The 27,886-nt window shown below is 35.8% G+C and overlaps 5 protein-coding genes and 1 long non-coding RNA gene across 11 annotated transcripts; 2 read left to right on the forward strand and 4 right to left on the reverse strand.

The window, feature by feature from the left end:
• Nucleotides 1-778: 778 nt before the first annotated feature.
• LOC140816256 (sterol 3-beta-glucosyltransferase UGT80B1-like) lies at nt 779-7,455 on the reverse strand. 4 transcript variants are annotated; one of them, XM_073175384.1, is made up of 16 exons: nt 7,193-7,452; nt 6,938-7,029; nt 6,029-6,724; nt 5,598-5,740; nt 4,471-4,713; nt 4,219-4,330; nt 3,757-3,927; nt 3,564-3,627; nt 3,391-3,448; nt 3,118-3,295; nt 2,745-2,875; nt 2,502-2,604; nt 2,168-2,244; nt 1,922-1,969; nt 1,552-1,701; nt 779-1,228 (listed from the first exon to the last, which is right to left on the reverse strand). In XM_073175384.1, the coding sequence occupies exons 3-16, from the start codon at nt 6,414-6,416 to the stop codon at nt 1,019-1,021; spliced, it is 2,076 nt and encodes a 691-aa protein (XP_073031485.1). In that variant the 5' UTR covers nt 6,417-6,724; nt 6,938-7,029; nt 7,193-7,452; the 3' UTR covers nt 779-1,018. The 4 variants fall into 4 exon arrangements, 3 of the variants coding, with proteins under 3 accessions (XP_073031485.1, XP_073031486.1, XP_073031483.1); XM_073175385.1 differs by having other exon boundaries at nt 6,934-7,029; XM_073175382.1 differs by lacking the exon at nt 6,938-7,029.
• Nucleotides 7,456-8,416: 961 nt separating this feature from the next.
• On the forward strand, nt 8,417-10,786 carry LOC140816598 (probable mediator of RNA polymerase II transcription subunit 26c). Of its 2 annotated transcripts, none has more exons than XM_073175971.1 (7): nt 8,417-9,023; nt 9,125-9,193; nt 9,285-9,367; nt 9,458-9,528; nt 9,636-9,757; nt 9,856-9,946; nt 10,220-10,786. In XM_073175971.1, the coding sequence occupies exons 1-7, from the start codon at nt 8,685-8,687 to the stop codon at nt 10,243-10,245; spliced, it is 801 nt and encodes a 266-aa protein (XP_073032072.1). In that variant the 5' UTR covers nt 8,417-8,684; the 3' UTR covers nt 10,246-10,786. The 2 variants fall into 2 exon arrangements, with proteins under 2 accessions (XP_073032072.1, XP_073032071.1); XM_073175970.1 differs by having other exon boundaries at nt 10,216-10,784.
• Nucleotides 10,787-15,016: 4,230 nt separating this feature from the next.
• On the forward strand, nt 15,017-17,183 carry LOC140817424 (uncharacterized). Its single transcript, XM_073177093.1, has 4 exons — nt 15,017-15,315; nt 15,436-15,551; nt 16,064-16,459; nt 16,958-17,183. The coding sequence occupies exons 1-4, from the start codon at nt 15,180-15,182 to the stop codon at nt 17,021-17,023; spliced, it is 714 nt and encodes a 237-aa protein (XP_073033194.1). The 5' UTR covers nt 15,017-15,179; the 3' UTR covers nt 17,024-17,183.
• Nucleotides 17,184-17,338: 155 nt separating this feature from the next.
• Nucleotides 17,339-19,161, reverse strand: LOC140817423 (uncharacterized). Its single transcript, XM_073177092.1, has 2 exons — nt 18,615-19,161; nt 17,339-18,275 (listed from the first exon to the last, which is right to left on the reverse strand). The coding sequence occupies exons 1-2, from the start codon at nt 18,754-18,756 to the stop codon at nt 17,341-17,343; spliced, it is 1,077 nt and encodes a 358-aa protein (XP_073033193.1). The 5' UTR covers nt 18,757-19,161; the 3' UTR covers nt 17,339-17,340.
• A 1,211-nt stretch (nt 19,162-20,372) lies between these two features.
• LOC140816638 (protein BYPASS1-LIKE-like) lies at nt 20,373-22,311 on the reverse strand. Its single transcript, XM_073176024.1, has one exon. The coding sequence runs from the start codon at nt 21,714-21,716 to the stop codon at nt 20,547-20,549; it is 1,170 nt and encodes a 389-aa protein (XP_073032125.1). The 5' UTR covers nt 21,717-22,311; the 3' UTR covers nt 20,373-20,546.
• A 3,623-nt stretch (nt 22,312-25,934) lies between these two features.
• LOC140816885 (uncharacterized) lies at nt 25,935-27,470 on the reverse strand. Of its 2 annotated transcripts, XR_012114673.1 has the most exons (4): nt 27,149-27,470; nt 27,038-27,060; nt 26,751-26,806; nt 25,935-26,161 (listed from the first exon to the last, which is right to left on the reverse strand). It is a non-coding gene; the product is annotated as an uncharacterized lncRNA (long non-coding RNA). The 2 variants fall into 2 exon arrangements; XR_012114672.1 differs by having other exon boundaries at nt 25,935-26,806; nt 27,149-27,469.
• Between the last annotated feature and the right edge of the window lie 416 nt (nt 27,471-27,886).

Raw genomic sequence — 27,886 nt, forward strand, 5'->3', positions numbered from 1 at the left:
TCACAATTTTTGTTTCTTGATGTGATAATTCCAACATAAATGGAATAGATGTAATCTGATTTGGAAAATTTCTTGATTTTTCACGAGTCATCTCTTATTTATTGAAATTTCTAGCAACTACAACTCTTACACACATGAATGTCAATTGCAAAAATGAGAAAATTTGATTAGAAAAGTACATGCGAGCATCAATGTTAATTGCAAAGATGATAAATTTCACAAGTCATCTTTTATTTACGTGCAACAAGCAAGCTTATGCATACAGGAAATCAAGTCATTCTTATTCTCATATTTATTCAGGAGATCAAGAAGAGAGTGATCGTAATATGCAAGCTATGGTGTTAGCATATTGACTTTCTTATTTATTGAAATTTCTTGCAACTACAACTCTTACACGCATGAACGTCAATTGCAAAAATGGGAAAATTTGATTAGAAAAGTACATGCATGCAGTGACGGAGCCAGAAATCCGATTCTAATCGGACTAAAATTTTAAACTCTAAAATCTTTTAATATTTTAAATTGATCTGCCCATACTAATATCAAATTTATTCAAAATTATACAAAAATTTATTATACCACTGTGAAGAATACAGTGGCTCCGCCCTTGCATGCATGCATGAATGTCAATTGCAAAAATGATAAATTTCTTCATTTATCACGAGTCATCTCTTATTTACGTGTAACAAGCAAGTTTATGCATACAAGAAATCAAGTCAGTCTTATTTTCGTATTTATTTAGGAGATCAAGAAGAGAGTGATCGTAGTATGCAAGCTATGGTGTTAGCATATTGGCTTTCTTATTTATTGAAATTTATTGCAATTTACAACTCTTACACGCATGAACGTCAATAGCAAAAATGGGAAAATTTGATTAGAAAAGTACATGCGAGCTTGAACGCAAAAATTCTTAAGCAAATCCGTCAAACTAATTAACAAATAAGCATAACAAACAAGAAAAATGAAATGAATAACTAGAAAGAGATGACTATTAGAGTATATGAATAACGCAAGAAATTCATGAAATGCCGCCACACGGTAGGCAACACAGCCTTCCAATCTGAGTGAAAATCCATTGTAGCGGATTCGGAGTTTCATCTTTTTCCGAAGGAGGTGGTGTTGGCAATGGAAGCTCAGGCGGTAAATGGCGATGAAACGCATCGACTGCAACTCCAACACCATCTTCGTTCTGGATATGTACTGCTAATTCCATCACTCGGGATTTTACCTGGAGTTGATTTTCGAGCATTAAAAGAGAGATATTGCTTCCACAATATGTTTAAAGCAACCCTCACGTCTTACGAGCTCATGGCCAATATGTTTAATCACATGTGTATTGCAAAGAACAACGGTTGCAGTTTAGACTGTTCTACACTGTGACAATGTATTACCGTGCGCTTGCTGCTACATTCTAAAAGTTACTGATGGTAATTATGAGTAGCTATTCAACCGTGTATGGCTGAGAAACTCACGTGCACAATGAGATTCAATCTTTTACGCTGCACTCATGCTATAATGTTTTCATAAGGTATCGATTAAGTTGATATGTACCTCTGGTTGGAGCATGAATCTTATAGCTTCTGAAAGGGATTCAACATTAAGCTGTGAAATAGGAATTGGTGCAGGTCCCAATCCTTTCTGAGAGACTCTTTCTCCCCAGAAAAACTGGTCTCCAAAGAACGGAACTATGGTCGTAGGACACTGCATCCACAAACTCCTTTATGTTATCTAATGATTCAGTAAATTTCAAACATTTCTTTCGATTAGTCGGAGGCACATCAGTATCATGGTAATGGAATATAGAGTGTGGGTAGTTTACTTGAGGGCATATGCAGAATCATTTATTCCAAATATGGCTTTCAAAAGTTCTATAATATTTAACTAAACAAAACTTATTCGGACATTTTAATTTCTGGCTTACCCCTGCTCGTAGTCCAGTGGCTGTGGTTCCAGCTCCGCCATGATGAACCTCCGAAATGCAATTTTATTCTTCATTAGTTCAGCGTGATATAATAAACAGAGTTCTTCCTATGAAAAAAAACTATATCTAAACATTTTTCTAAATTTGACAACGATAATCTATTGATGTTTAAAACGACTCTTTCACACTCCCATATCAAAAAAGAAGAAGATATAAACCCAAATGAAGCTTCAAATCTGTGCTAACCACAGCTGAACACTGAGGAAACAACCAGTCATGAGGGCAGTCCACAAGAAGGAAAACATTGTCCGGGATATTTTCATCTGCAATAGAAAGAAAGTGTAAATAAGAACAACCGTGGGCACGCGTATGTTATGTCGTAATGGTTATATTATATAATTGTGCAGATTTTATATTCTCAAGTTATGCTCAAATACAAGGTGGGATGATTACACACCAATAATTCGTAACAAATTTCCAACCCATATATCAAATGTATACTGACGCTGTGAACATGTGACATCACTAGAGTAGCAACAAAATGCAAAATGATGTCATATAACAGAAGATAGAAACTTACGAGTACCAAGGTTGCCCCACCCTCGATCAATTATTCCTCTCTGCCCTGTATTCTTCAATGCCTCCAAGATAATATCCGTTGTTTTCTTCGAATCCTCGAGAGGCTAATCAAACAATCAAAATTAACGTATGATACAGAAAAGGATCCCATCACAGAATATGAAAAATCAATTCACAGAATTACTCAATCACAAGATACCAACACAGAACAAATGAAAAGAGAGTTCCCATTTGACCATCATACCATGCTTCCAAAGCCAATATAAATTGGTTCATCGCCTTTTTTTATCCACCGAAGAAATTCTTCAGTTGGTTCATATTTTGTTCCAAGATTCAGAAAACAGTAGCCAACAACATCAACCAGGGGACCCCAGTCTGCAATTTAGTAAAAGAAATATAAATTGTGATGGATCGTCATTATTAAAATATAAATATATCTAGAACACACAAGCTCTACCATGAACCCGAACTATGAAAAGTTGAACAGGAATATTTTTCAAATGAAAACGGCGGAATATCTGGAATTTGAAAATTTCAAAGATATCAATCATATTAATCGATATAAAATGAAAAGACCAAAGACTGATAAAATAATAACAGCGGAGGAACATGCTTACCATTTGGCTTGGGGACGACATTGGGACTCCACATGTAGCCTGTTGGAAGATGAGAAATTGAACCACGGTATGTGCTGAAGTATGCGAGAGGGGCGAGCTTCAGCTTATTTTTCCTAAAGTCATTAACATAGCTTCTTATGCCCCACCATATCAGTAAATCCACAAGAATATATGATAGCTGGATCAATCAAGAAATACGAGGTCTACGTTTATCATTAAATTCAGTAAATTTATACAAATTAAAGAAGAGCATCTCATGAAGTTTAAGCATACCCAGTATCCTGCACTCTGCGGTACTCTTGCCAATGGGTGAGGGAATGCATATGTTGGCCTGAAAATAAAGTACACATGTAAGAATTTCTTTCCTTTTATTTTTTATAAGTAAGATTAAATTACTTAAAAAAGATAGGCAGGAATATAGATCAGACAAAATAATTTAAATTTACGTCCAAGGCATTGTGAAGAAGATGTGCAGGGGAACACCAAGAGCCTCAGCCACATGTGCATGTCCTGATAACCAAAAAATCTAATATATTTAAGATGAACTAAGAAGAAAACTTGTGGCTTTTGGATGTATATTTATCAAATAAGTTTTTAACGGATGGAAAGTTCCCAAACGCTTTTGGTTTAAAAACTAACCATATGCAGGTGGGTTTGCTATAATTGCCTGAGCTCTGAATGGCTCGCCCGTCACTGGATCTGGTTCTGTGCATGCTGGAAGGAGAGATTCAATGATGGCCTTTATTTGTTTTCGTTGCATAGTAATTTCTCCTGGGCCAGATGGAATAAGACCTTTATTTCTTGCCATATCTGTGCATGCATTCAAAAATTTAGTCGAGATAAGTTCAGACTGAAGCAATTAATAACAGGTAAAAAAATAAAGAAATTGGCAAACGCATTACGAGTGTTAGAAGGTTATAAGTACAAAGTTCAGAAATATGAAACATAGTTTTAATATTAAACTATAGTTATGGACTAAGTACAAAAACCACAAGTATCAAGAGCTACTAGTGCGAAAATAAATAATCAGAAATAAAGATATCTTAGATTAAATTCCAAGAATATTCACATGAATACACAAGCATGTCGAGGACCTCTTACATCCAGCCAAAACACGAGGATCACCACCCAACGGGTAAAAACCAACCCCAGCTAACTTAACAAATCCATTGAAGTTGGAATGAGTTGCCAACCTAACACGATGGCCATATTCCTGTTGTTACATATGAATTTGGTTAAATAATTTGGAACGAAATCTTAAGAAAGTTCTTCATGAAAAGTACACTATATATTATTGTGCAAACACCAATTAAACATCACAGATTTGAGCAATTACAATATTTGAAGACTTACCTGAAGTCTCCTAGCAATAGCTAGAAAAGGCTGAACATCTCCTCTTGTCCCAACAATAAGCAGGGCGATGTTTAATTTTGGAATAGGTTTGTCATAACCAGTCATGATATAATCAGTAGTAGGAGGAATTGCCTCATCTGGCTGGAGCTCTAGCAACTCAGAAGCTTCATGAACACCCTTAGTGAGGTCAACCTCCACAGTCCCATCGCCTTGTATCTTCACTAAGTTCACTATTAGTTTTTTCTGGGTGCAAAAAGGGAAAAAACATTATTTTATCAGAAGTTGACATCATATTTTAGTATACCCTTTAAATCTAGACAAGAAAAAGGATCGGTTGAAGAATAAGGTGCGCATCACAATATTTAGCAGAAATCATCCCACATGCTACAAATAAGTCAGGTTTGCTACATAACTCGGAAAAGAGTTGGTATGGATCATTTTCACGGACCCAAGGAATGGCTAAAGAGACATCAAACTACAATGAATGAAAACACATATTAGGGGAAAACACGATCAACATTTTTTAAAACAACCAGCCAGATAACACTTGCAGATAATAGTCACAAACACAGAGCTATTGAATTGCATAGCAAAGGATATCCTTTTTGAGTGTGTCCTTTCAGTTATGAGTCATTCTTCAAAACTACTGAGATCTAATATATGGATAGCACAAAAGGAAAAGACAGGCTAGCAGGCATACATTCAACCACAAAGAAATCTGGCCTAAGAGATTTCGTGTGCAAAATATTAAATTTCATAGGACATGTTGCATCTCACAATAAAGTAAAAGAACATGTAAAATGGAAAGAGCAATGCAGCTGGAATCCCAACTTAAACGGAAGCGTGAGGTGATTCATGTGTCCATGAATATTATATATGCCTAGGGCAAAATATTGAGTACCAAATGTAAGTGCCCTTGCAGTGACCTTGTAGTTTCTACATGGGACACGCAACACAAAAGGAGCGTGAACAAGTTTAACAGTATATATCATTGTAAATAGTAGAGGGAAAAGATCGGAGGTGTAAATGATACCATCAAACATGAAAACACAGATACACGAAAAATAACAGATAATAAAGCCACAAAATTCAACAAAGCAATAGAATTCCATTGATTTTCATGTCACCTTCTCATGTTCAGATAGTCTATCCAATTTTAGATCAGGCCTTGGAGTACCCCTTCTCTCAATCATAGACTTTGAAATTGCAGCCTCTTGGCTGTCAAGAAGAAGAGTTCTCTGCACCGGTGCTGTGATGCAGTAATCCAAACCTTAAGACAATGAGGAAAATGCACAATCAGACACATGCAAATCTCAAACAGAAAGCCTCCCTCTACCTTAACATCGACTTCACAGTGGACACAAAAAAATAAATAACCATGTAAGTACTGGAAATACATAAGAAATAAAACTGACGGAAAAGCAAAACAGGCCATCAACGACTGCGTTAAATGCCAGTTATGAGCTTATAATCAATTTTCAAATGATGCTACAACTCGACAACTAAATCAGGTATGAAAAACTAACTGGATAAGTTACCAACAATTATGAATGCTAACCTCTTCGCGCCCGAGGCAGTGAACTGATACTAAAATCTTTTGACGGTGAAACCTCCACAACAGATGATGACTCCGACAAACTTTTCCTCCGCTGGTTCTGTTTGGGTGTTGTGTATAAATCATGTTGTTCATTTAAAGAGTTATCATCTGATGGAAACACTGCAATTTTCCTCTGATATGCTAATTCTGGATCAATGCTAGACAATTCATTGGGATAGATTCTCGTTACTTCCATTGGACTATCCTCTGTGACTGTCACTGTCCCTGTCTCTGTCCCTGTCCCTGTCCCTGTCCCTGTCCCTGTCAATACCCCAAGATTGAGCTCTTTGTCTGGGAACTTATTGATATGAACCGGAGTATCATAACCATAAACTCTGCCCACACCCATCGAAATCTTCAGGTTGTTTTCAGCCTTTTCTCAATGCCATTATCATTCATTCATCTGATTCACTCCAAATTAAATTCAACTGCTACAGAAACTGCTCTAAGCCCTCTAGTACCACTCTCGACATCCAACAACTAACAGCAAAGCAAAAAATCTTTCTTCAACAAATTGCTCAGCTTCACACTCTGTATAAAATTCCTTAGGATCATAAAAAGATGAAAGAAACAACAAAACTCTTGCACTCCCGTGATTCCATAACACTTCGAATAGCAGTATTTATAATTTTATCCTGGAACTTCCAAAGTCTTCAGCTGAAAATGAAAAATAGCAAGAGAAAAGTTCACGATTTAGCACACCGAAAAAAGCGATTGAAGATTTCAAAAGACTCCAAACTTTAAAACTTTATCACACATTAAGAAAACTAACTAAAACCAACAAGTCCACCACCAAACAGTCAATACCACGCACTGATGCGCTGTGAACAGTTGTACTCAGAAAACCGACAAGGTTTACACCATACCTACCATCAATAACAAGGCCAGACATATGCAGCAGATGTAGCGAACAGATCACAACATTGATGCCCAATTATGTGATAGAAGTTTAGAAATAAACTCTGCAGTAAAATTCAAGAAAATGGGCAACAAGTAATAACAAAAACATAAAAGTGCGAAATATTTTACAAACTAAGAAAGATCCACTTTTTACTACTATCCAAGTTCCTTCATTTTTAACAGAAAGATGAAAACTTTTTGATTGAGGTTGAGTGGCGAGTAAACCTTTACGAAATGTGACAGAAGAAGATTCCAGCCGCCTTGGGTTGCTAGGAAATCAAGTGATCATTTACGTTGTGGTAAAGAAATCCAGAGCAAGTTCATATTTATCTCCCTGCCTTAAAGAAATCAAAAACTGTAGAAATTGATTGACTGGGAACACAATAATTTTTATTTTTTTAATGTTTTTGAACAATAAAGAGTACAGCGAAGGTTTAGTAAAGATCCTGGCTTCTGATGGTGGATGGATGATACGGGCAGTTGATCGGGGTCAAATGTTAGATACCGGCCGAGACATAATTGAAAATTAATATTTTATAAACAAATTCTATTTAAGTCGTTAAAAAAATAATATTTTTTAAATATAAAAACTGAAATATCTTGGGAAATGAAATATTCTTTAAATAAAGTTTTTATTCTCGATGAACTTTGGTCATTCATTTTAAATAATGGGGATATTGTCGATAAAACTTCTAGTAAATTGGAAAAATAAAATTACAATGACAAGATCGGAAAAAATCAACGATCTTATTATTCGATATCAATCAAACTCCAACAATTACAAAAATAACTTTTTGACCATAAACATCCAATATTGCAGCACAAATCTTGTGAAATAAATTAAAAGTGAACCTATAAATTATAATTGGGTCGTGTATTATTTTACACTTCAACTCAAAGCATTCGGTATTAGATAAAAATGAAATGAGATCCCTCTCACATTCGAGTATAGTCCATGGGCCTCGAAGTATCCTAAATGGGCCAGAATTTTATTTAGAAAGCATATGTCTACTTTTGGGCCTTCCTAATCCTGGATAGATTACCATCCAGCCTCATTCTATATATCCTTCACTGATACTAACGTCCATTTTAATGGGAATTGTCATTCTCATATTAATGAGCTATATTTCAAAATAATAATATTATCAAACAAATAATTGTAATTTATGTGTATAAAAAAAGGATAATAATTTTAATAATTAAAATAATAACTTAATGATCGTGTAATAAAAATTATATAATAAAATGAAATATGTACTAAATAATAAATATGGGCATTGAAGGCATTTCACATAAGTTCAGTATATGGAGCCCAAAAGCCTATAGAATTCTTGAAAAAAGTGGCACTATTACACTTGCAAGAGGTGATCAATTGTTTTTTCTTGAAATTGACATTCTTTCTAAAAAAACTATAAAACTAATAAATCGAAAATCTGTACCACTTGCATTTAGATACACCCAAAACATACCCATACTTCTCCTGCCGTAACGCCACCAAAATTGGTCCTGTTTTCTCAGCTTCGAAGTACAGTGATCACTGTACATTGTTCGAGAGAATCAACAAGAATTTAGGATATGTTGATAATTGATATCTACTGGAGTTCTTGTTTATCATGAGCTTTTCTCCGTTCTTAGCCGATATGCGCTGTTTCAAGAAAGTTATTGCAAGAATCTTAAACTGAAAAGACGAACTTTTTGAAGAGAACTTTTTTAGAGAATGGATTTAGATGAGTTTCGTTCTTTGGTAGTGGATTCAGGTCTGGATGTTTGGACGTGGATTGATATGGCAATCTCTTTAGCATCTGCTGATCATGAAAAGGAGTTGATGAATCGAAGAGACGGAATCATTCAGAAACTTTATGCACCACTGTTTTCTAGGTGCCAGAATTGTGATAACCAATTTTTCAGAGGGCCGCAGTGCAATGTTACAGAACCCGTAAACAATGAAACTCAAGAAGAAAAAATGGAGTCAAAGAATGAAGTAGAAGAAGAAGAGGATGATATTCAACTGAGAGAGATTCTTGAAATCAAGAATCTTTTAGATTCTTCCACCCAGGTTTAATACCTGATACGTTCCCATTTATTTTTATTTTAAAAAAAATTAACTCAAATGTGCTTTAAATTTATTATGTTCTACATTTGTGACTAAATTTTTAGTCCGAGGGAAGTTTGGCTGCCCTGCTTCAGAGGCTAGCGGCAAAGAATATCACATTCAAAGAACTTAAGGTGAATTAGTTACTATGTAAATGATGTTTAACCTTTTAATAGTTTGATATTTGTTATTGGATTATTAAAATTATATTTACATATTTTTAAGGAAACTGACATTGGAAGACAAGTCACTCGACTGAGAAAACATTCATCTGATGAAGTTCGTAGGTTGGTGAAAGTCCTTGTCAGGTATGTGAAAAGAAACGTAGTTTTTCAATTCTTGAAATCAGTTCAAGAAATTGCTCCATATTCTAATTTAAATCGTGGTTCTTATTCCAGGAAATGGAAGGACACTGTTGATGAATGGGTGAGATTGAATGTAACAGAGGAAGAAATCACTCAATTCAGCGGTAAAAATCAAGAAACTCGTAATTCACATTTTCTTGAATATTAAATATGAAATGAATAGGAATCAAATCATATATCATACTACTGCAACGGCGAGTTTTTGTAACAGATGATAAGAAGTCACCACCCCGTCAAGCTCAACTCAAGAACAGCATTCAAAATGCAGAAATGGTTCCTCACGAAGAAGCACAAAATGGTTCTGTTTCTTATTGTTCGACTCCACCTTATAAGGTAGTCAGAATCATCATTTTTTTCCGTAAAACATTTCCAAAAAAAAGTTGATTTTATACATTAAAAGTGGATTATTTGGTTCGGTTGCTGTGAAATAGGAAAAAGTGAAGGATAACCAAATTGAATCAGATAAATTGTATGCATCATCTGCCAAGCGCCTTCATGGAAATCAAGAAGAAACTCGAACTGGTACTGTTTTTTTTGTACTTCGTGAAAACCAACTGTTCGTTTATCACTAGTTTTAACTTTAATCTCCCTATTCAAGGTAATATGGTATCACTACCAGAAAATAATACTATTTAATCAATACACATTTTGTAATATATTAAAATAATAATTCGTCAGCCGGCTTAAAATACATATACTACATCTTATAAAGTTTGAGCTGAACGACTCAACAGTGAGTCTAACTCCATGTTTGATTGCTGATACATTATGTTTTTTATATATATATGAAGTCAGAAGACAAAGAACAGAGCAAACGATGAACTTTGACAGCATGCCAAAAGTCAAGAAAGTCGCTATTGCCAACAATGGAGGCACCAGCACTCTACCTGTAAAATACTACTGATTCACAGCACAAATTTGTCATTATTTACCCTGGCAGTGATAAATCTTCTAATCACCCTACATTTAGAGTCATTAATCGGGTTCAATCTCTTTGAATTCTAGATTTTGTTTTTTCATTTACTGTTTGATATTTTGAGCATGTTATGAAGCGCACAGTAGTTGAAAAAGTGGCAGAAGAATGCATTAAGCTTCGCATGTGACTTCAATAAAGCTAGAATAATAATGATAGTAATGAGATTAAAGATTATAATATTTAGAGATGGTCGAGGGAGGAGTCCATGTGATATTGTTTGGTGGAGTTGCGAGTGGGCAGATGCACCTCTTTCAATAGTGGACAAATAGTCGCAGGCAGCACAGTCGTATAGTCTTTTCACCATATAATGTTACTCTTAACTATGTTCACTTGGTCTATTCAAATTGATAGTATACTCACCTAGTATGTACCCAAATTTAAATTGAGAAAATATCGCATTTATGACCTTTTTTCTTCTAATTATTTATATATGTTTATATTTCATTTTCTTTACAAATACCGTGTCGAATTCTTGCTGGTATATATAACTGGAAAGTAACCAACTTTCTTTCTACATCAGACTTGGTCTCTGTGAGTGCGAAGCTAATTTTTGACCCTAACGGGAGAGAGGGATACATTATGGAAATTTGACGTAGTTGTTTGTGGTCAAAGGATGGCAGTGATCCGGACAACACTAATATGGACAACATATGCCTCAACTTCCTTTAAGAATCTAGTTTGGCAACAAGACAAATTAACTTGAGTCGTGTTTTAGTGGAATCCCCTTTGTTTAGGAGTTTGGGCTGAATTTTGACCATAATCATTGTGTCCGCCCCGAAACTTCGGGATTGACACCGGCGTTGTTTAGGCAATCACACATCGAAACAAACAAGCCTTTTCGTAGCAAAGTTAAACCGAAACGGGATTATATATCATAATGTCATGAAATAACATTGTCTTTCTAATACAAATCCAACGAATAGTAATTGCGTAATCGTATTACATTATTTAATCGAAATTCGAAATAAAAGCCTATTAATAATCTGGCAAATCACCAACCCCAAAAATTGATCCGTCTCTTCGTCCTCAACCTGCTCTTCGTAAGGGGGATGAGTATTTTAGGAATACTCAGTAAATTGGGGACTTTGAACACAACATGACTAATTTAATAACATTTTCGAAACATATCATAAACGTACAACATGCTTTTCATAATCGTAACGTAAATTTCATAACATAATAACACTGCGATTTTTCACCTTTCAACGGTTTACTGACGTCAGTCCCTAAGTTTTGATCCTCTAAGGGGTCGAGGCCATAAAACAGTTCTATCCCACTGTTAAGGGCCATATGTTGGAATTCCACCCATTTTCAGAGAATCCTCACAGTGTCAAACAAAAACGTACCAACTTTCATAAAAACGTATAGACAAAACGACGGTACTCGACCGCATTTTTAAACCAAAAACCGAAAATTCATATGCATAAAACCGAAATTTAAAACAGCCCACTTACAGTGTTTGAATGCTAGAAAAACAAAGATGCTTGGCTTCGGGATGGATCGCTCCTTGTTCTTCACCCGACGGCACTACGGCTTGATTTTTCTTGGAAGATTTTCGGCAGAGTTTGGCTAGGAAATGCTGCTGAATTTCGAGACTTTCAGCAAGGGGTTTTTCGAAAATATAGTGTAGGGAATGCTATGCTTTGATGTGGTATTTATAGGGGAGAAGAGGGGTCTAAACATGGAACTTAAATCATACCAAAGTTTGCTCCAAATCTCTCCATATTTGACTTCAAATCCTTGCCCAAAATTCAAAAATTCTACTACCTATATTGTGAGATTTCTTGATCTCATGGCCCTTGATTTGGCTTGAACATATGGTAGCTTGATCCAACGGTTTCGGTGCGAAGTTGAGATGATTTCCTTCCAAATAACCAAGCAACTAATCCTTACAAAATATTGGCATTTAATCTAAGGGAATTTTCGAAATTCCTATGTAATATTATACCTTAATTCTTTAATTTGTGAAGGATATCCCAATCTCACAATTTCCTTATTGTATTTATTGCATGGCAACAATATCGGTCTCACACATTGCCCTTTCACATTTTGGTAATCAATTGGGTAATATAGTTGAATGAATACAAAAATGGGAAAATAATCATGTCAAATAAATGGTTTTTTGAAGCTCTCAGCTAAACGAAAGAGTAAGTATCTTGTGGGATAGTTTTACGAATCTTTATTTGTGAGATATGTAACTCTACCGATATTCACAATAAAAAATAATACTCTTAGCATAAAAAGTGATAATTTTTCATAGATGATCCAAATAACAGACATGTCTCATAAAATACGACCCGTGAGACCGTCTCACACAAGTTTTTATTTAGACAGAAATGGCGGTTGAAAAAAAAAATGCTAATTTTTATTTGCAATTTTCTGAAATTTGTTTGGTCCAGTTCGCCATCGAGTCCGGATGATTGAAAAAATGTCTCTCGGTTAAATATACATCATTTTGCTTTAATTTAATTTATAATAGATAAATTTAAATACAAAAATGAAAGAACAAATAACTAACAGATTATATAAAAGTTGACATTAGAGTCGGATATTGTCTACAGGAATTTAAAATTTTATAAATTTGTAAGACCGATTCAAATTAATTTGGATAAAAGTTTTACGACAAGGTCCAAAAGATTATTTGAGAATTTGTAGTGGGCTGGACAATCGGCCCACTTTGTGCATTCAGGGATTTGGACATGGTAGACTAAGCATTTTAAGTTTCGTGCTTTTGGTAAAGCTAAAACCCAACTCCAATTATCTACGGAGATTGCTTTTAAATTTTAATTTTTATCTAAAATGCCATACTAACAAATCTAATGCACACTTTTATCTTTTCTTTTCTTTTTTTAAAGAGAAAGATTACCCGAATATTGATCCTAATTAACTTCTTTAAATCAATTTAGTATTTTTGACAAGTAGTTTTATGATTATTTATTTTTAAGTTTTTCTAAAACTAGTCTCCAAAAAAATTCTCAACACATTTGTTTTACATGCGTGATGCATATAAATTTATTGTGATATTCTTTAATTTATTTTAGGCTTTGTTCATATTCATGAAACTAAAGCTGATTTTTTTTAAAGTTGGGGGAATGGTTTGTTATATTCTTCTTTATCTTCTAAATATAGCACATCAATCTATTCTATGGCAAAAACTTGTGTGAGACGGTCTCACGGGTCGTATTTATGAGACAGATCTCTTATTTGGGTCACCTATGAAAAAATATTATTTTTTATGCTAAGAGTATTACTTTTTATTGTGAATATGGGTAGGGTTGAACCGTCTCACGGATTATGACCCGTGAGACGGTCTCACGTGAGACTCATTCCTATTCTATTATATATTTATTTCATATATAAAACTATGAATAAATATATTTGTTTAGAATTGTGAATTTATAAGTTTGTCATGTTATTATTCAATATTAATATAATTTAGTTATGACATAAACGTAAATTATACTTGTCATTATGTCTCACTAATTATACGATAACTAATATATTTATCATTAAAACATGTGCTTAATTTATCTACTTCTTATCTTTTTTCCTTTTAAGTGTACATGAAAAATGATATCTATGCTTTCATATTTCAACTTAGAAAATAGTATATATATATGTAATAATTGAACCAATTATTGTAGATTTGATGAATATATATGAAATGAAGAGATTGTAATATAAGTTATCAATAATCGATTGATTCTTCCAGGAACTATGAGTAATACTTACAAAATCATGAGACGATACTACTAAGCGTCTTATCATGATTCGACGAGTACATTGAGAAATTAATTATGACATTCTTACTATCAACGAGTTAATTTGATGAATATCAATTAATAATGTAATACATGTCTGGATTATGCATGCGTGATGGATCATTGATATGATACGATCATATATGCATATGGATTATGAACGGCTGGTTAGATGTGCATGGCAAGAGATGGATGAACTATTTGCGGCCCAATATCACTAACTGTGAAGATGACATTATCATCAGAAAGCATATGCTCCTTGGAAACCGGCAGTCCCTCATTGCTGGTCGTCTTCCAGATCGAACGGATAACGAGATCAAGAATTATTGGAACTCCCGTCTTAGTAAAAGATTGAAGTTCACTAACTATTAAAGCTCACAAGTCAAACCCATTTTAAGTTTCCAAGTTCACTTTTTTGTCTCGTCTTCTAGTATATGTTTTGATCCATATTTCTTCTTTCTTCTTGGCGTTTACTATTTATCTTTGTGTGATCGCCCACGTACAAAGCTGGGTTTTTAGGCCTTCAAGACACGATCAGAAACTGTACATTTTATACGTGTTCTTTTGCTTCATGTCTTTTTTGTACGAAATGCACTTTGAATCTTGGGTTTCTAAACACCCGAGAAGCAAACATTATATCAAAATTGGAATATTCAGAGGATTTTTAATTTTCCGTCAAAATGTGGTAAAAGAAAGCATTGATTCTGTTGCCAAACACATACTCGAGATTTATAGTCGCAAGTCGCAACACTAATGATTTAAGAATGATAATCTCCATCACCATTGGCATGAAAAGGTACTTGAATTTTGTTCTTTTATTATTACACGCTCTCCAATGTCCTTGTCAAGCATTTATAGACTTTACTGCAAAAAGCTATACAAGCCGGACAGCGCTCTAAATCCCGCAGAAACACATTTCTTTCAAGTTTCTTTGTTAAATTCATCAACTTAAAATTTCAGTGTTCACCGTAGTAATTAAGTACTATTTTTTTCAAGGGAAAGAAACCCATAGAATTTCATGGGATTTTCCTCCATTCTGATCTTCGTCTTCTCTTTTGTCACTCTACTGTATCAAATCTCAGAGTCTGCCACAGTAGTGGTAACTGGTAGTTTGGACTGGAAAAATCCAGAGGTTCAAGTTGGAGACTCTGTCAGTAAGTTTTTCTTGATTTTTCTCACGCAAGCTGGTTTTTTTTACTTTTGCTAGTGGATATTTTCCTGAGCAAGATGCAGTAAAAGTGAGAATTGAGTTTTAATTGTTTTTGTTTTGCCAGTTTTTCAGAACAAATATGAGTACAAGCTCTACATTTTCCAGAACCAGAAAGCGTTTGGTGCCTGTAACTTTACCCAAGCTACATTCTTGAAGCAGCCCAATTCTACATCTTACACAGTAAGATTACACCTTCTTCTTTGCGTATCCACGTTCATTTTCTTGTTTTAATCTTTAGAATTCAACTTCGAGTTGTTGAAGTATAATAAGGGCTGGAATTATGATTTGGAATTTTTATACTTTTAACCTATGGGAAACTTGATTGCCGCCGATGTTTGTATTAGCAGAGAAGTGACAAATTATGTTGTTTACATGTCAAAAGATAATGTAACAATCAGGCTTGGATTCAAAATTTACTAGAACTAAATTATTTTCGCGTAGTAACGCGTGTATTTTTTTAAATAATTACATGTCAGATTTTTTTTATTCGAGCGGCGAATGTTCCCTTTAAAAGATCAAACATTGTCTGAATATTCTGGCATTTTCAATCCTCTGACAATATAAGAAAAAGTGGCATTCGGATAATAAATAGACATTGTAGTGTAAATAATTTTGCATCGTCTAAACTTCGTTTAAAAATTAAATCTGCATATTGAAATGTAACCATTTGTGAACAACTCTGCAAATTGAAGTGGCACACCTCTCGCCCCGGCTTCTTCTACTTCTCCTACTACAATGGCTCAAACAAATTATGCCAACAAGGTCAAAAGTTGGCTGTGAAGGTCTCATTGCCACCACCTCAAAATCACGCCACCTCCCCCGAGCTGCCACCAGAAATGGCAGCTCCCCCGCCTAGTTCTGGTGGTGTTGTGGCATCGTCTCCAGCATTTCCTTGGCCATTTCAGCCCCGAGAGGCCACATCTCCGGGCCCTGCACCCGGTTCATCTATGACTGCCATTAGCCCAATGGGGCCAGAGGAAGGCATCCCATTTATCAACAGCAATCCTGCGGTGCCTCTGCCTACGGGTGAAGTTGACTCTGCTACTATTCGTCCTTGGTCTACATCTGGTGATTCACGACCTGAACAGGTACTCTTAAACTGTTAGCCTTTTGTATTTTTGAAATCATGGTGAGTTTTTTGTTTGATTCTAAAAATTATGTCGGCGAGTCTCCCAACCTCTAATGTGGGATTACTGGATAAAACTTAGGAAAAGTTGATTATGCAGCAATGTAATTTAGCATAGATGTTAAGATTGATTATTGACTACTGACCAGAAATACCACTTTGTAGCTTTCATTGCCTTTGCCTTTTAGAGTATCAAAGGAGGGTGGTTTAGTATCTTTGCTCTTTTTTAAATTAAAACAATGACTATCTTTGCTCTGTTTTATTAAGACATTCCTATTTTGCTATTGTTCAGGAAAATCTGGTTATCCAGCATGGACATTGATGGAAATTTTTGTAATACACATACTGAGTTTTTTGTGCTTCGATTTTCTGTGTTGAATTAGATCAATGACTTGTGCAATTTGGTAGGTGATGACACTGTTTTTTATTGGATTGAATAATTTGTTTTGTGGCAATGCAGGTTGTGGGATTTTGCAGCTTTCATCGAGCTTTGAATTACATAGTTCTGATGCTGCTGATAGGCTAGAGAAAATGAAACAGTGAAGTTCATCAATCCAGAATGACTTCCAAGGGCGGTGATAAAACCATGTGTTAGATAACTTTACTATGGAATGTAGTTGTCATCTTTATTGGATGGAATTGACCCTTTCAAATGAAGTTTACTTGTTTATCCTCTGTTATATTTGTCGCCTCTCAATATGATACTGCAACACCTGAAACTGCATATTATGCACCTGTCTTTACAGAAAACAGATATGAGCACAAATTTACAGTCCCTAAGCAAACTTAACATGTCATCAATGGCAAGCAAACACGATCCATGATAATTTATTTCTGCAATTATCAATCTTTCCTCTTGCTAGTTTGGTACTTACCTCTGATAATATGGATAACAAATACTACAAATGACAGAAGTATTGCCGATCCTGCTGCAACAATGGGTGTACAAGTTTTGCACCTTTTACTCCTCTGTTTTGGCTTTATCTCCTCTCCTCTTCCAGCCTCGGTTTCTTGAACCTCTTCTTCTTGAGTGTGTCTTTCACTTTCTTCATATTGAATTTGATCATTTTCATTTTGAGCTTCATTTTTCACCTGCATTGTACCCAAAGATTCAGCATGATGAAGTTCAGGCTCAATTCTTTCTCGTGCATCATCCTCTGTGGACTCATTTACCAATTCTTGTTTCTGCGTTTCAGTTTCCACATATGGAACTTTACAATGTTTTGATGGTGAACTCTTTGTTTTCTTAGTAAATTCTTTCCCATGAAAGCCGTTTTCATGTACTTCATCTTGCAGACGATCTCCTCCTCCTCCTGACCCCAGAACCAATTCAGATTCTTTTTTAGGCATCTCTTCTCGAGTCACTTCCTTTTCTCCACTATCTTCTCGCTGCCCAGATTTTGTAATTTCATTTTTTTCTTGATCTGAAGTCTCGTTTTTGGTAACTTTTTCATCCCAAATCTGCAAATTCCCAGGCCCCTCACTGGCCAGCTTAGCTACTTCTTTAACTTCCTCAACAGCTATCCCCTGAATTCCCTTCACTTTCTTTGGGATGGAGATGGTTAAAGTTGATTCATCGTCATTATATTTGGCTTTAATCTTGTCCAAATTCACAGTAGCAGGAATTTTGAAAGCTTTCTTGAATGCCTTTGTCTCAGTATCCTTCTTATAGACTTTCCAACCCACCATCACTCTCTCTTTTACCTGCCTTTCACCGCTTACTGAGATGAAAGTCCCGGCCTCATTTATGTCAATCTTTATGTCCCCTCTTTTGTAACCTGAAATTTTTTAAAATTCAGTTCATTACAGCGGTGCAGGTAATTGAGTTTGTTCAAATAGTATTTGATATCATTCATCTCGAGTTGATATTCATATGTTTGAAAACGTTTTGTTAGAGCCCGGACCATAACTGTTTTTTGTGTGGATTGCTGTAAATTTAGTTTTTCAAAAAAAAAAAAAACATTTTACTTTTTAAAAGTGAAAATTTTCCCAAAAATGATATTTAGTTAAAATTGATGATATTGCAAGTTTGCCACTTCTTGAATCTCGCTTAATATGGGCTCCTGAAACTTTTAGAAATAAAGAAACAATAGTAGTGAACAAAATGATGGAAGAACCGCTGAGATGAACAGTGAGCATGAACATGGCTTCTGTTTCTCGGGACAAGAACAGGGGACCAGCACGGTCTTTAGAGATTTGAAAGTCGGAGGTGAATTCATCAGCAACTCCAGTAAGTTTGAGCCCTAATTCCAGCCCCATTTTTTGAAATCGCAGTAGTTGGGGAAAAGGGAATGTCTTTTGGCAGGAGAAGATAGCAAGTGTACATACGTATAGAAGCAAGCAAAGAACCCATGCTTTGCTTTGATGAATGTGCCAATGGAACAGAGGAAAAGCCAGTTGCTTTGATTATTTGCTTCCATAAGTTTTGCCCTGGCGGTAAGTTAAGACAATATCATGCATTTGAGATGCTAGATCCTTATTTTCAAGTATCTATATTTTTAAATTTGAAAGAGTTCAAATATTACCCACAATGACCATAGATTAAATTTATTGTGCATCTTTACATATTAATTTTCTATCTTGCGTTGGACCCTTTTCAATTTTGTCCAAATACTTGTCATGAAGAAACTTGTACAAGAACTTTGATAAATATACTCGAAAAAAAATTATTATTATTTTTATTCAGAGAACGCTTGAACTGTCTTGCCGGCCCAATTCGAATGCTTGTTAGGTGGGCTTCCATTTTCCGGATGAGAATTTAAAAGCTGGAAATGGAGTTGATGGCCGCCCCTTAAGCTATACCAGAGTAAAATGCAGTGTTGATTCGAGCCCACAAAAAACAACTTTTAGCAATTAAAGCGCTGTATTGTCGTTACACCTAGGCCAATCTTGGCCTCTCAAAGTTTGTTCAGTAATTAGGTCTCCCACATGCCAGCCATGTTTCTTCTAGAACCCAGAAGGTTGTTGCATTTAGCTCTCAAATCTTAATATCTTTGATTCTTTGTCCTTTCCATTGTCATTTCGAGCTGGCATACTGATGCAAGTGGTGGTTTATCTCATCCAGAAAAGTACGATAATAGAATTAAGACAAAGGGGAGAACCATCACGCTAAGTATTCAAATTCAAAAACTGAGATTAAAATATGTCAAACTCTGTATAGGCATAAGTTGTGACGTTATTGGACTCACCCAACACCTGTCAAAGACGTCAAACGTGCAGGCAAACAAGCATAAGAGCTCTTTTTTTATATGGCTAAATATAAATTATCATTTCAAGAACACCCACTAATTTAATGATATAAAAAATAATTGGGTTTCAGAAAATGCCCACAGCGGGCTATTAGTTAAATGGTAGAGCATGCCTTTGATAATTGTTTTGTTGTGACTCTCAGCCACATGGATAGTTAAATGTGCTCAGCAACCCTTTACCCTGATGTGTGGATCATCTAAGGCACATGCTTTAGCATGCGTGCTCCTTTTCAAATAGTGGTTTGAAACCAAACCTGTCATAAGGACATATGTGATGATTCTGGTGAGATCCAATATTGATCCAATTTTGGATTCACTCGTGGAATCCAAGCGAAAGCGCACAGCTCGTCTCTTCTAAAAATCCATACATCTCTTGTTACATAAGTCTCCCATTAAATAATTCAGATTTGTCCAAATTTAGAGTACCATTTAGTGTTTCAGAGCATATTATCGACATGTGGCGGGCAAAAGTGAAGTCTTGCTTCATCATGCATGATGATCGAACTAGATGCAAATAAAATGTAACATAAACATTACACATAAGATGGCCACACACCAGATAGAGCAAATTCACAGAATAATATAATTTCATTACACAAAAGCAAAGATCAAGAACAAAGCATCATGAACACCATAAAGTTCAATCATTTTACCGAATTTTTTTACATAATGGTATTTTGTTGATATCATAACATTTCCAACACTTCTTGTTCTAGGCAAGTCAATTCCATCTCTCGAGATTCATAAAACACTTTCAAGACCAATTTACAACAGGCACTGTCATGACCTTTAAAGATAACATCAAGTAGGAGTATTTGCTCGACCGATTGAGTCGAGGCCCTCGGTCCTGCTTCGTACTATCCTATGGAACACTTCTCTAACTTGGCGTTCCAATGGATCCAGTCCATCCTTTACAGCTTCATAAACTAATCCTAATTCTTGAACCCTTTGCTTCAGTTCTCCTTCCTTTTCCTCTGTCAGTGGGAACTGAATTGAATCAATCAATTCATTCATGTGCCGGGTGCATATCTCAATATCATGAATCTCCTTCATCAACCCACAAGCATTTCTTCTGTCCCGTTTCTTAGAATCCTCCAAGATTCTATCATGAAGGGAAATAATTGGAGCAGCCCAAATGAACTGCCTTGGCACCACAAAATGTGTCTGAAGGCCACGGTCCTGACAGGGGATTGCTGCCACTAGCGCCCACATCACAAATAGAAGCACATAGTTGATAGTGAAAACAGCCACATTTAGTCCATTGGTGGATGCAATCTCATTTGTTCGTGGAGCCACCAAATTGTTGCTAATTGCTTGGAGCTGCCTAGCAGCAGACCAAGACCTTGAAACGCTCCACGAGAGTGACCTGAAATGAACAAAAGGCCTCTCCCTCTGTACATTATTGCGACCAAAAGATCTGTTTCTATGTGCGACAGCCGTGTTTGATTCTTTTTCATCAAGCATCCCAATCGCCAAATCAATTAGCGCCTTCTTCGCACGGCGAAACTGACCTTCTCCAATGCTCCTTTGGTTACCTAGCGCACACAAAACAATCTCCAGCTGTTTCTGCCACTGCTTGATCTGCTCAATCCCGTCACGGAGAGCATTACAAACATCCAAAGCCTTTATGCTCCTCTCAAAGAACTCTGAAATGTATTTGTCCATTGGAGGCCTATTCAAACAGACCTTGTTGTTGAAGACGATCACTCTGAATTCCTCTTGACAGCAGAGGAATGCGTCTAAAAGTTTTCGAATCCATGGGATCGAGAGCAGCTGATCGGAATCTGCTGCCGCTAAATCTTGGAATCTTTCGGCTACTTGTCTCTGGAAGGCTAGAAATTCGGTTTCTTGACCAGTGGCTTCGTGTGGAGACTCCATGGAGTGGACCTGATAACGGCGTATGCTTAAAATGGAAAACCCAAAGGATGAAGATAACGACGAGGATGACTCTGGAAAGTCTGTCGCCGGCATCTCTCAGATTACATATAACCGAAAGACTGAATCTTTCAATAAAAATGTTGAAAAAGCACGCAGTAGGAATTTAGACTCAATATGCCCAGTTACAGTAAAAAAGATAAAAACTTTTGATTTTTGGTCAAAACGTTAATACAATTTGCTCAAGTCATAAATTATGGGGGAAAAAGAAACACAACCTCAGCTGACGATAGGAAACACGAATATAGGGAGTGTCTTGAACTCTCACAGGCCCACGACCGAATAGGCGGAAAATTTTGGGAATAAATTAAGCCAAACCCAGAAGAAGCCAAATTGAAAACATCACCAAAAATACCTAAAAATTGATAGAAATGTAAAACGATGACATTAAAATTTCAAGAAATCTTCACCACAAAAACCACCCAGTTTGAACGAACGCACGCCAAAAAAATCAACATCCCAGTACAGTCAATGATAAGAGAAGTGGGTTATAGGATCAAAATAATCCAATAACAATGAAGGAGAAGGAAAGAGAAATTTCGAAAGAGGATATTTTGAAACCCTAATGAAAAGGAGTGGCTTATATGGGGTGAAGATTGAACCGTGCATTGAATGCTTGTTGGCAAAGGAAGAGAATATTCATTTCTCTTGATGAATAGGTCTCATCTCCTAATTTTACTCTAAATTTAAACAAACATAATAAATCCAAACACTAATTTGAAAAACTTTAGCAATATACCAAAAATTGATATAAAAAAAAAATTTATAACACTATCAAAATATAATATCAATAAAACATAAAAAATAAATAAATATTCAAAATACCTATGCAATGAATCTATATTTATATTATACCCAAAATTACAATATATACAAACTATGTGTCAAAAAATGTTATTTATTTTGGAGGTTATTTAGACTATGCATTTGACTTTTTTTATTATGAATAAAAAAAAAAGGTATTGGCAATGACTTGTGTCCATGACTGCCCTTGCACGTCAAATACTGCTGTTGACATTCAATCTTAGTTATTATTATTTTGCATAATAGTTTGAATAATAACGAATAATCAATGAAAGTATATTTAATTAATTAACTCATAATAAAATGCCTATATCTAATCATAGGCTGCTGTACCTCAGTTGCATGCTCACCAAACTAAAGGAAAGCACATTAGCTGTCATTTAAAAGTGAGCCCGTATCAAATTTGACAACCACGGCAAGATGGCACTCGATCTTTACCTTTGCTTTATTTAATCAATTTTCTGACTTTGAAATGTTCAAGTTCGACCGGTCCATCATCATGACCAATTTCAACCACCTGACGATTCACCATACCAGAAAGCAACACATTTGTTAGTAACAAACCCAGAAATTTTCACTATAATATGATAAAGATCTTTAATACAATCCAATGTATTAAAGATCCTTTGGGACTGTTTGGGATACTCTTGCTCTTGCAACATTGATTCTTTTGTAAAACTTGAGATGAAGCATAGGGGCAGCTACTTAGAGATGCTTTCTCCAGTGTCGAGGACATCATTCTAGGACACTTCAGCAACAAATATGCTACCTGAATCGGGTGCATGCTAAAACGTCCCTATGGGAACTCTGCAGTAGAAATGGACAATAATCAGAATTCAAGAAACTAAAAACAGCCCCTTTTAAATTGTTCTACTCTGCTTGCGTAGTCATTTTCCACTGCACCACAAGTAGTAACTATAACGAATTTCTGCATATGCTGACACATTTGGGATATCAGATATGATAGCTTATGCACGTTTATTTAAAAGAGAATCAGGTCACGGTGATGAAGGAAAAAAAACCTTGCCAATCCAAGCCAGTTCGAATCTCCCCTAAATGAAAATGATTTCTTGCTCTCTCCATAGTCCACAGAACACTTACAAAGTAAGTTGAAATCAATCTGTTATCAAAGATCATTACAGGGTAATCTTTGGAAAATTCTGTCGCCTTCACAAAACACATCTATCGCACAATTTTCATTTTAAGTGTGACCAATAGTACATAGTGAAGGAGCGACTACCAAAAATATGATGTCAAAATTTGAGGTCCATTCTATCACAAAAGTACTAACCCATAATTAACCCCTTGCACATATATATGATCAGGATCAACTGATGGAAAAGCAAGTCCAGTAATCTGCAGAATACGAGGGGACAAGCAAATGCCAGTCAATCAAATTTTAGCCAAAACAGTTTCATATAGAATGTTTAAAATACTTGTATAAAATAACAAGTCTTTTATGTCCAATGTCACTATTACAAGATACGAAGCAAAGTGCAATGGTTACAGAGACTCCATATATGCAACGACTATGGAGGTGTGAAAAAAAAAATGCACGAGGGACAGATAACCTCGTATTTTGAGCAGTTCAGCCACCTGGCCACAGCTGACCATCTGCACTCAGTTTAGGACAAAATGGCTCACCGTTAATCCAAGCATTGGCACATTATAATATTCATTTCATGGGACAATTCTTAGTTCAGGTATTTGACAATCCCACAAACCTGAGAGGATCATAAACAGTCACATTATGATCCGCTCCACCAGTAGCAATGTAACCAGATGAAGATGTATTGACTGCACATAACATATCCCCAACGGATCCCACTATTCTATGCACACAGCCTCCGTTCTGTTGTATTCACAAGTCCAATATACTAATCTGTAGCAGGGAATGAGATGAAACAATGCATTAACACCAAACATGGAACAGTCATTTGAGATCTACTCAACAAGTTTGACGCAGTAAATTAAAGAATCCATTCAGCTCAATATATGCAACTGTTCATACTTTATAGACTCTGGTTCAATAATCCAAACTTGACCTCCCTTCTAACAATAAATTATATGTCTGTATATAGAGGATATAAAGAAACAAATCAATGATACTCTTTTCAGAAACTTGAATCCCCGGTTACTTACAGGAGGTAGGAATCAACTTAAGTATGCTTGCACTTAAATTCAAGAAAAACTGGCAAATTCATGTAATGTATTCATTAATGCTTATCTAACAAGACAAAGACAATCCTAGACCAACTCCAACTTTAATTTTTTGTCATAAACTCAAAGCTCGTAACTATCTCACATTTAAGCACATAAAGGTGCATACTCGGATTTTGTATATTCGTGACTCGTGAGCTTGGGGCAATGTAAACCCAGCAAGAAGTCTTGTCCTCGTTCACCTGAATCCAAACAATTACCACCCACATGAATATTAAAATTAAGGACATACACCGCTAAGGAATAATAAAGCAAGATCTTCCTTCTGGATTTATTGGTGTGGTGCGCGTGTTTTCGTAACAGAAGGACGAGGTAGACACGCTATCTTGCTGTAACACTATTTCGAAAGGTTGGTTTTTTGTGAAACGGTAAACACTGTAACTTTGTTAGCGTATCATAGGCTAAATTGGTCTTGGATTGGAGATGACCTTAGCCTCCAACATTCTTTGCTGTGCGGTGTTGATTTACTTTGGGTTATTTACTTCCCTCTTAGGCGTCTTGCACATTGCACTAACCACTATAAAAAAAAATTTAGGGACAAAAGATAATTAGAATAAGAGAAGACGCGAATCTCTTTATTAATTAAAGTTGGCCTGATGAAAGAACCTCTTTCATATATATATATGTGGACGAAGCTGAAGAGCCTCACCACATTCCATCAATTGTTCATGAATACTTCTTGAATATATCTCAATTCTCAACCAAAGTGGCATTTCAACGGATCGAAAACATAAAAGATTAATTCATTTTTTTATTAAGGAAAGGATGGAGATTCTCGCTTCCATTTCGTCCACTCCTGCTCTAGGAGAGGCTTCCTTCTTAGACGTCTTGCACGTTCCACTAACAGATATAAAAAACTTCAGGGACTATAGATAATTAAAATAAGAGATAAGACACCTATCTCTTTAATTCTTATTTTAAAATTGGCAAGAATATCTATTAGCTCACCAGATGCAATTTTTTTTTTGCAAAAAACTCCAAATATTTTTTCCCCAAGGAAAAATCTCTTTTCTATTACTTGCACTCGTGGATACATTTTTTTTTTGGGGGATACAAATGGAATATCAAAATGGCTATGGAAGTCCTCCATTAAAAAAAAAAAAATCAATCGATAAGCAAGAGTTTCACTTCACTACTCTCATATGTCTTGTTCTTGAATCAGGAACCAACCATGCTACGGTAAACTATTAAAACAGTATTTGGGCGTCAAAATATTTAACATCGACCTACAGCCGCACTGGCCAGGACTAAACACATGCAGAGCCGGCAAGGCTCGATCACACAACTATCAATTCAAAACATCGTAAAGGTAATAGGACAGCTACACGAGGCATCTCCCCGGTAAATGTATGACTCCATATAATATACATATATATCTGGGAACTCTCAACCCTGACTCGACGACTGGGCACCTCTACCTGACGCTCCCCCAGACGCGTCAAATCCTCCTGGATAACCTGCTATGGCATCAAAAACAACCACAGCATAAAAAGAAACGAGGGGTCAGGCCCCAGTACGACGAACCAGTAAAATTATGACAATTATAACTGACGTGAAATAAAATCAAGTAACATGTCATAATATGCAATGCAATGCGTGTCGGTAACAATGAAATAACGGATACCAAAACGGAGTCCAATAAAACGCATCAGCAACAGAAACAGTGGCCACCCGTGCCAGGACTGCAGCAACGTAATAGCATGCCGCCGCTCATCCATGCACGTAGCATCGAGGGTCCGGTAGCGACCCGGTCAGTCCTCGAGCAGTCATCAGGAGAGTGCTAATCCTATCACTCGTTCCATCGATAAGATGTCAGGAGTGATCTATCCTATCACTCGCATCCAAAGATGACGCAACATCTCAACAGATCAGCAATGATAGCAATCAACGGAGTCAAGGCTCGAAATGCTATGTATCAACTCAAATAAATGCATGAGTGCAATCACGTATTCACAGAGGCACATAAAGCACGCAACAACTCATTACAATATACTTAACGTCATTCCACATCGCTATAGACGTCATAAGAAAACGGTTCATACGTACCTCAACTGACTTTAATTTACCACAAAATATCTTAAATATTTCTCGAAACTCCAATCCTGTGGCAAAATTATTTATTGCACATCAATTCCTATCTTAGTGAAATAATCAAGGAATTTATCGTAATTAATTCCAAAATTCACACTAAATTTCCAGAACTTATAATTTCAATTCACAACATCTTAACAGTGTCCGACTAGTGCATGCATAGCTCAAGAGTCGAAATATCCCAATTTATAAATCTGAAATTCGAAATTCAGCAACTAAATTCTGAAAAAGTCGATAAATACCTCGAATCGACTCAATAATTCACCTACAATCAATAATATAACATATATCAATTGTTGGAATTAGAATTATTCAAAATACCCAAATTCAAAACCCTAAATCCCGAAATATACCGCTGAAATTTCGAAACGTGCTCAAAACTTCGAGTTCAAGCTTCAAATAGCATAACCAAAGCTTTCTTCCCAATTCTCCGGCGAAAACAGGCGGCGGTCTCCGACGGGTTTCCGAGAACCGTGAGTTTTCTGCGAAATTTCGGTATCAATGGATAGCTCTCGTCGAGAGGATTCCGAATATGTATTTACTGTAATTTTTCGGCGACCGGAGCGGCTAAAATCGAAGGATGAAATTTCGAAATATGTTGAAGAAATAGAAGAGCTCGGCGGATGCAGTCGGGGAGAGAGAAAGGAATTTCGTAATTATCATTTCTTTTTCTTTTATTTATTTATTTAACTTATTTACTTAAGACAAATGGGCTGGGCTTTGGGGAAACTTTGGGCTGGGCTCTCACATCGATCGTACTCTATCGAAACAGCTATTCAAGAATATGAAGAGCATTGTTCATATAATAATAATTATCAATTATACGTATTAGTCAACTTCTTAATCTGTATATTAAAGGATAATTCATAATTCATGATTCTTTTCTTGATAATATGCATGCACATTACGTCTTATTCTTAAATGGCTGCTAAATTCAATAATTGATACTCATCATTTGAATAATAATTATAACATTTCCATTTTACGTACACTGATTCCGATAATAATATTGGAGGGTCTATTTGCCAATATTCTCGAAAAGTAGATGGTCTATTTTAATTTTCCCTTTAATTTTAGAATGTGCATGCATG

The sequence above is a fragment of the Primulina eburnea genome, chromosome 16 (genome assembly GCF_022965805.1).
Source record: "Primulina eburnea isolate SZY01 chromosome 16, ASM2296580v1, whole genome shotgun sequence".
NCBI classification, from domain to species: Eukaryota; Viridiplantae; Streptophyta; class Magnoliopsida; order Lamiales; family Gesneriaceae; genus Primulina; species Primulina eburnea.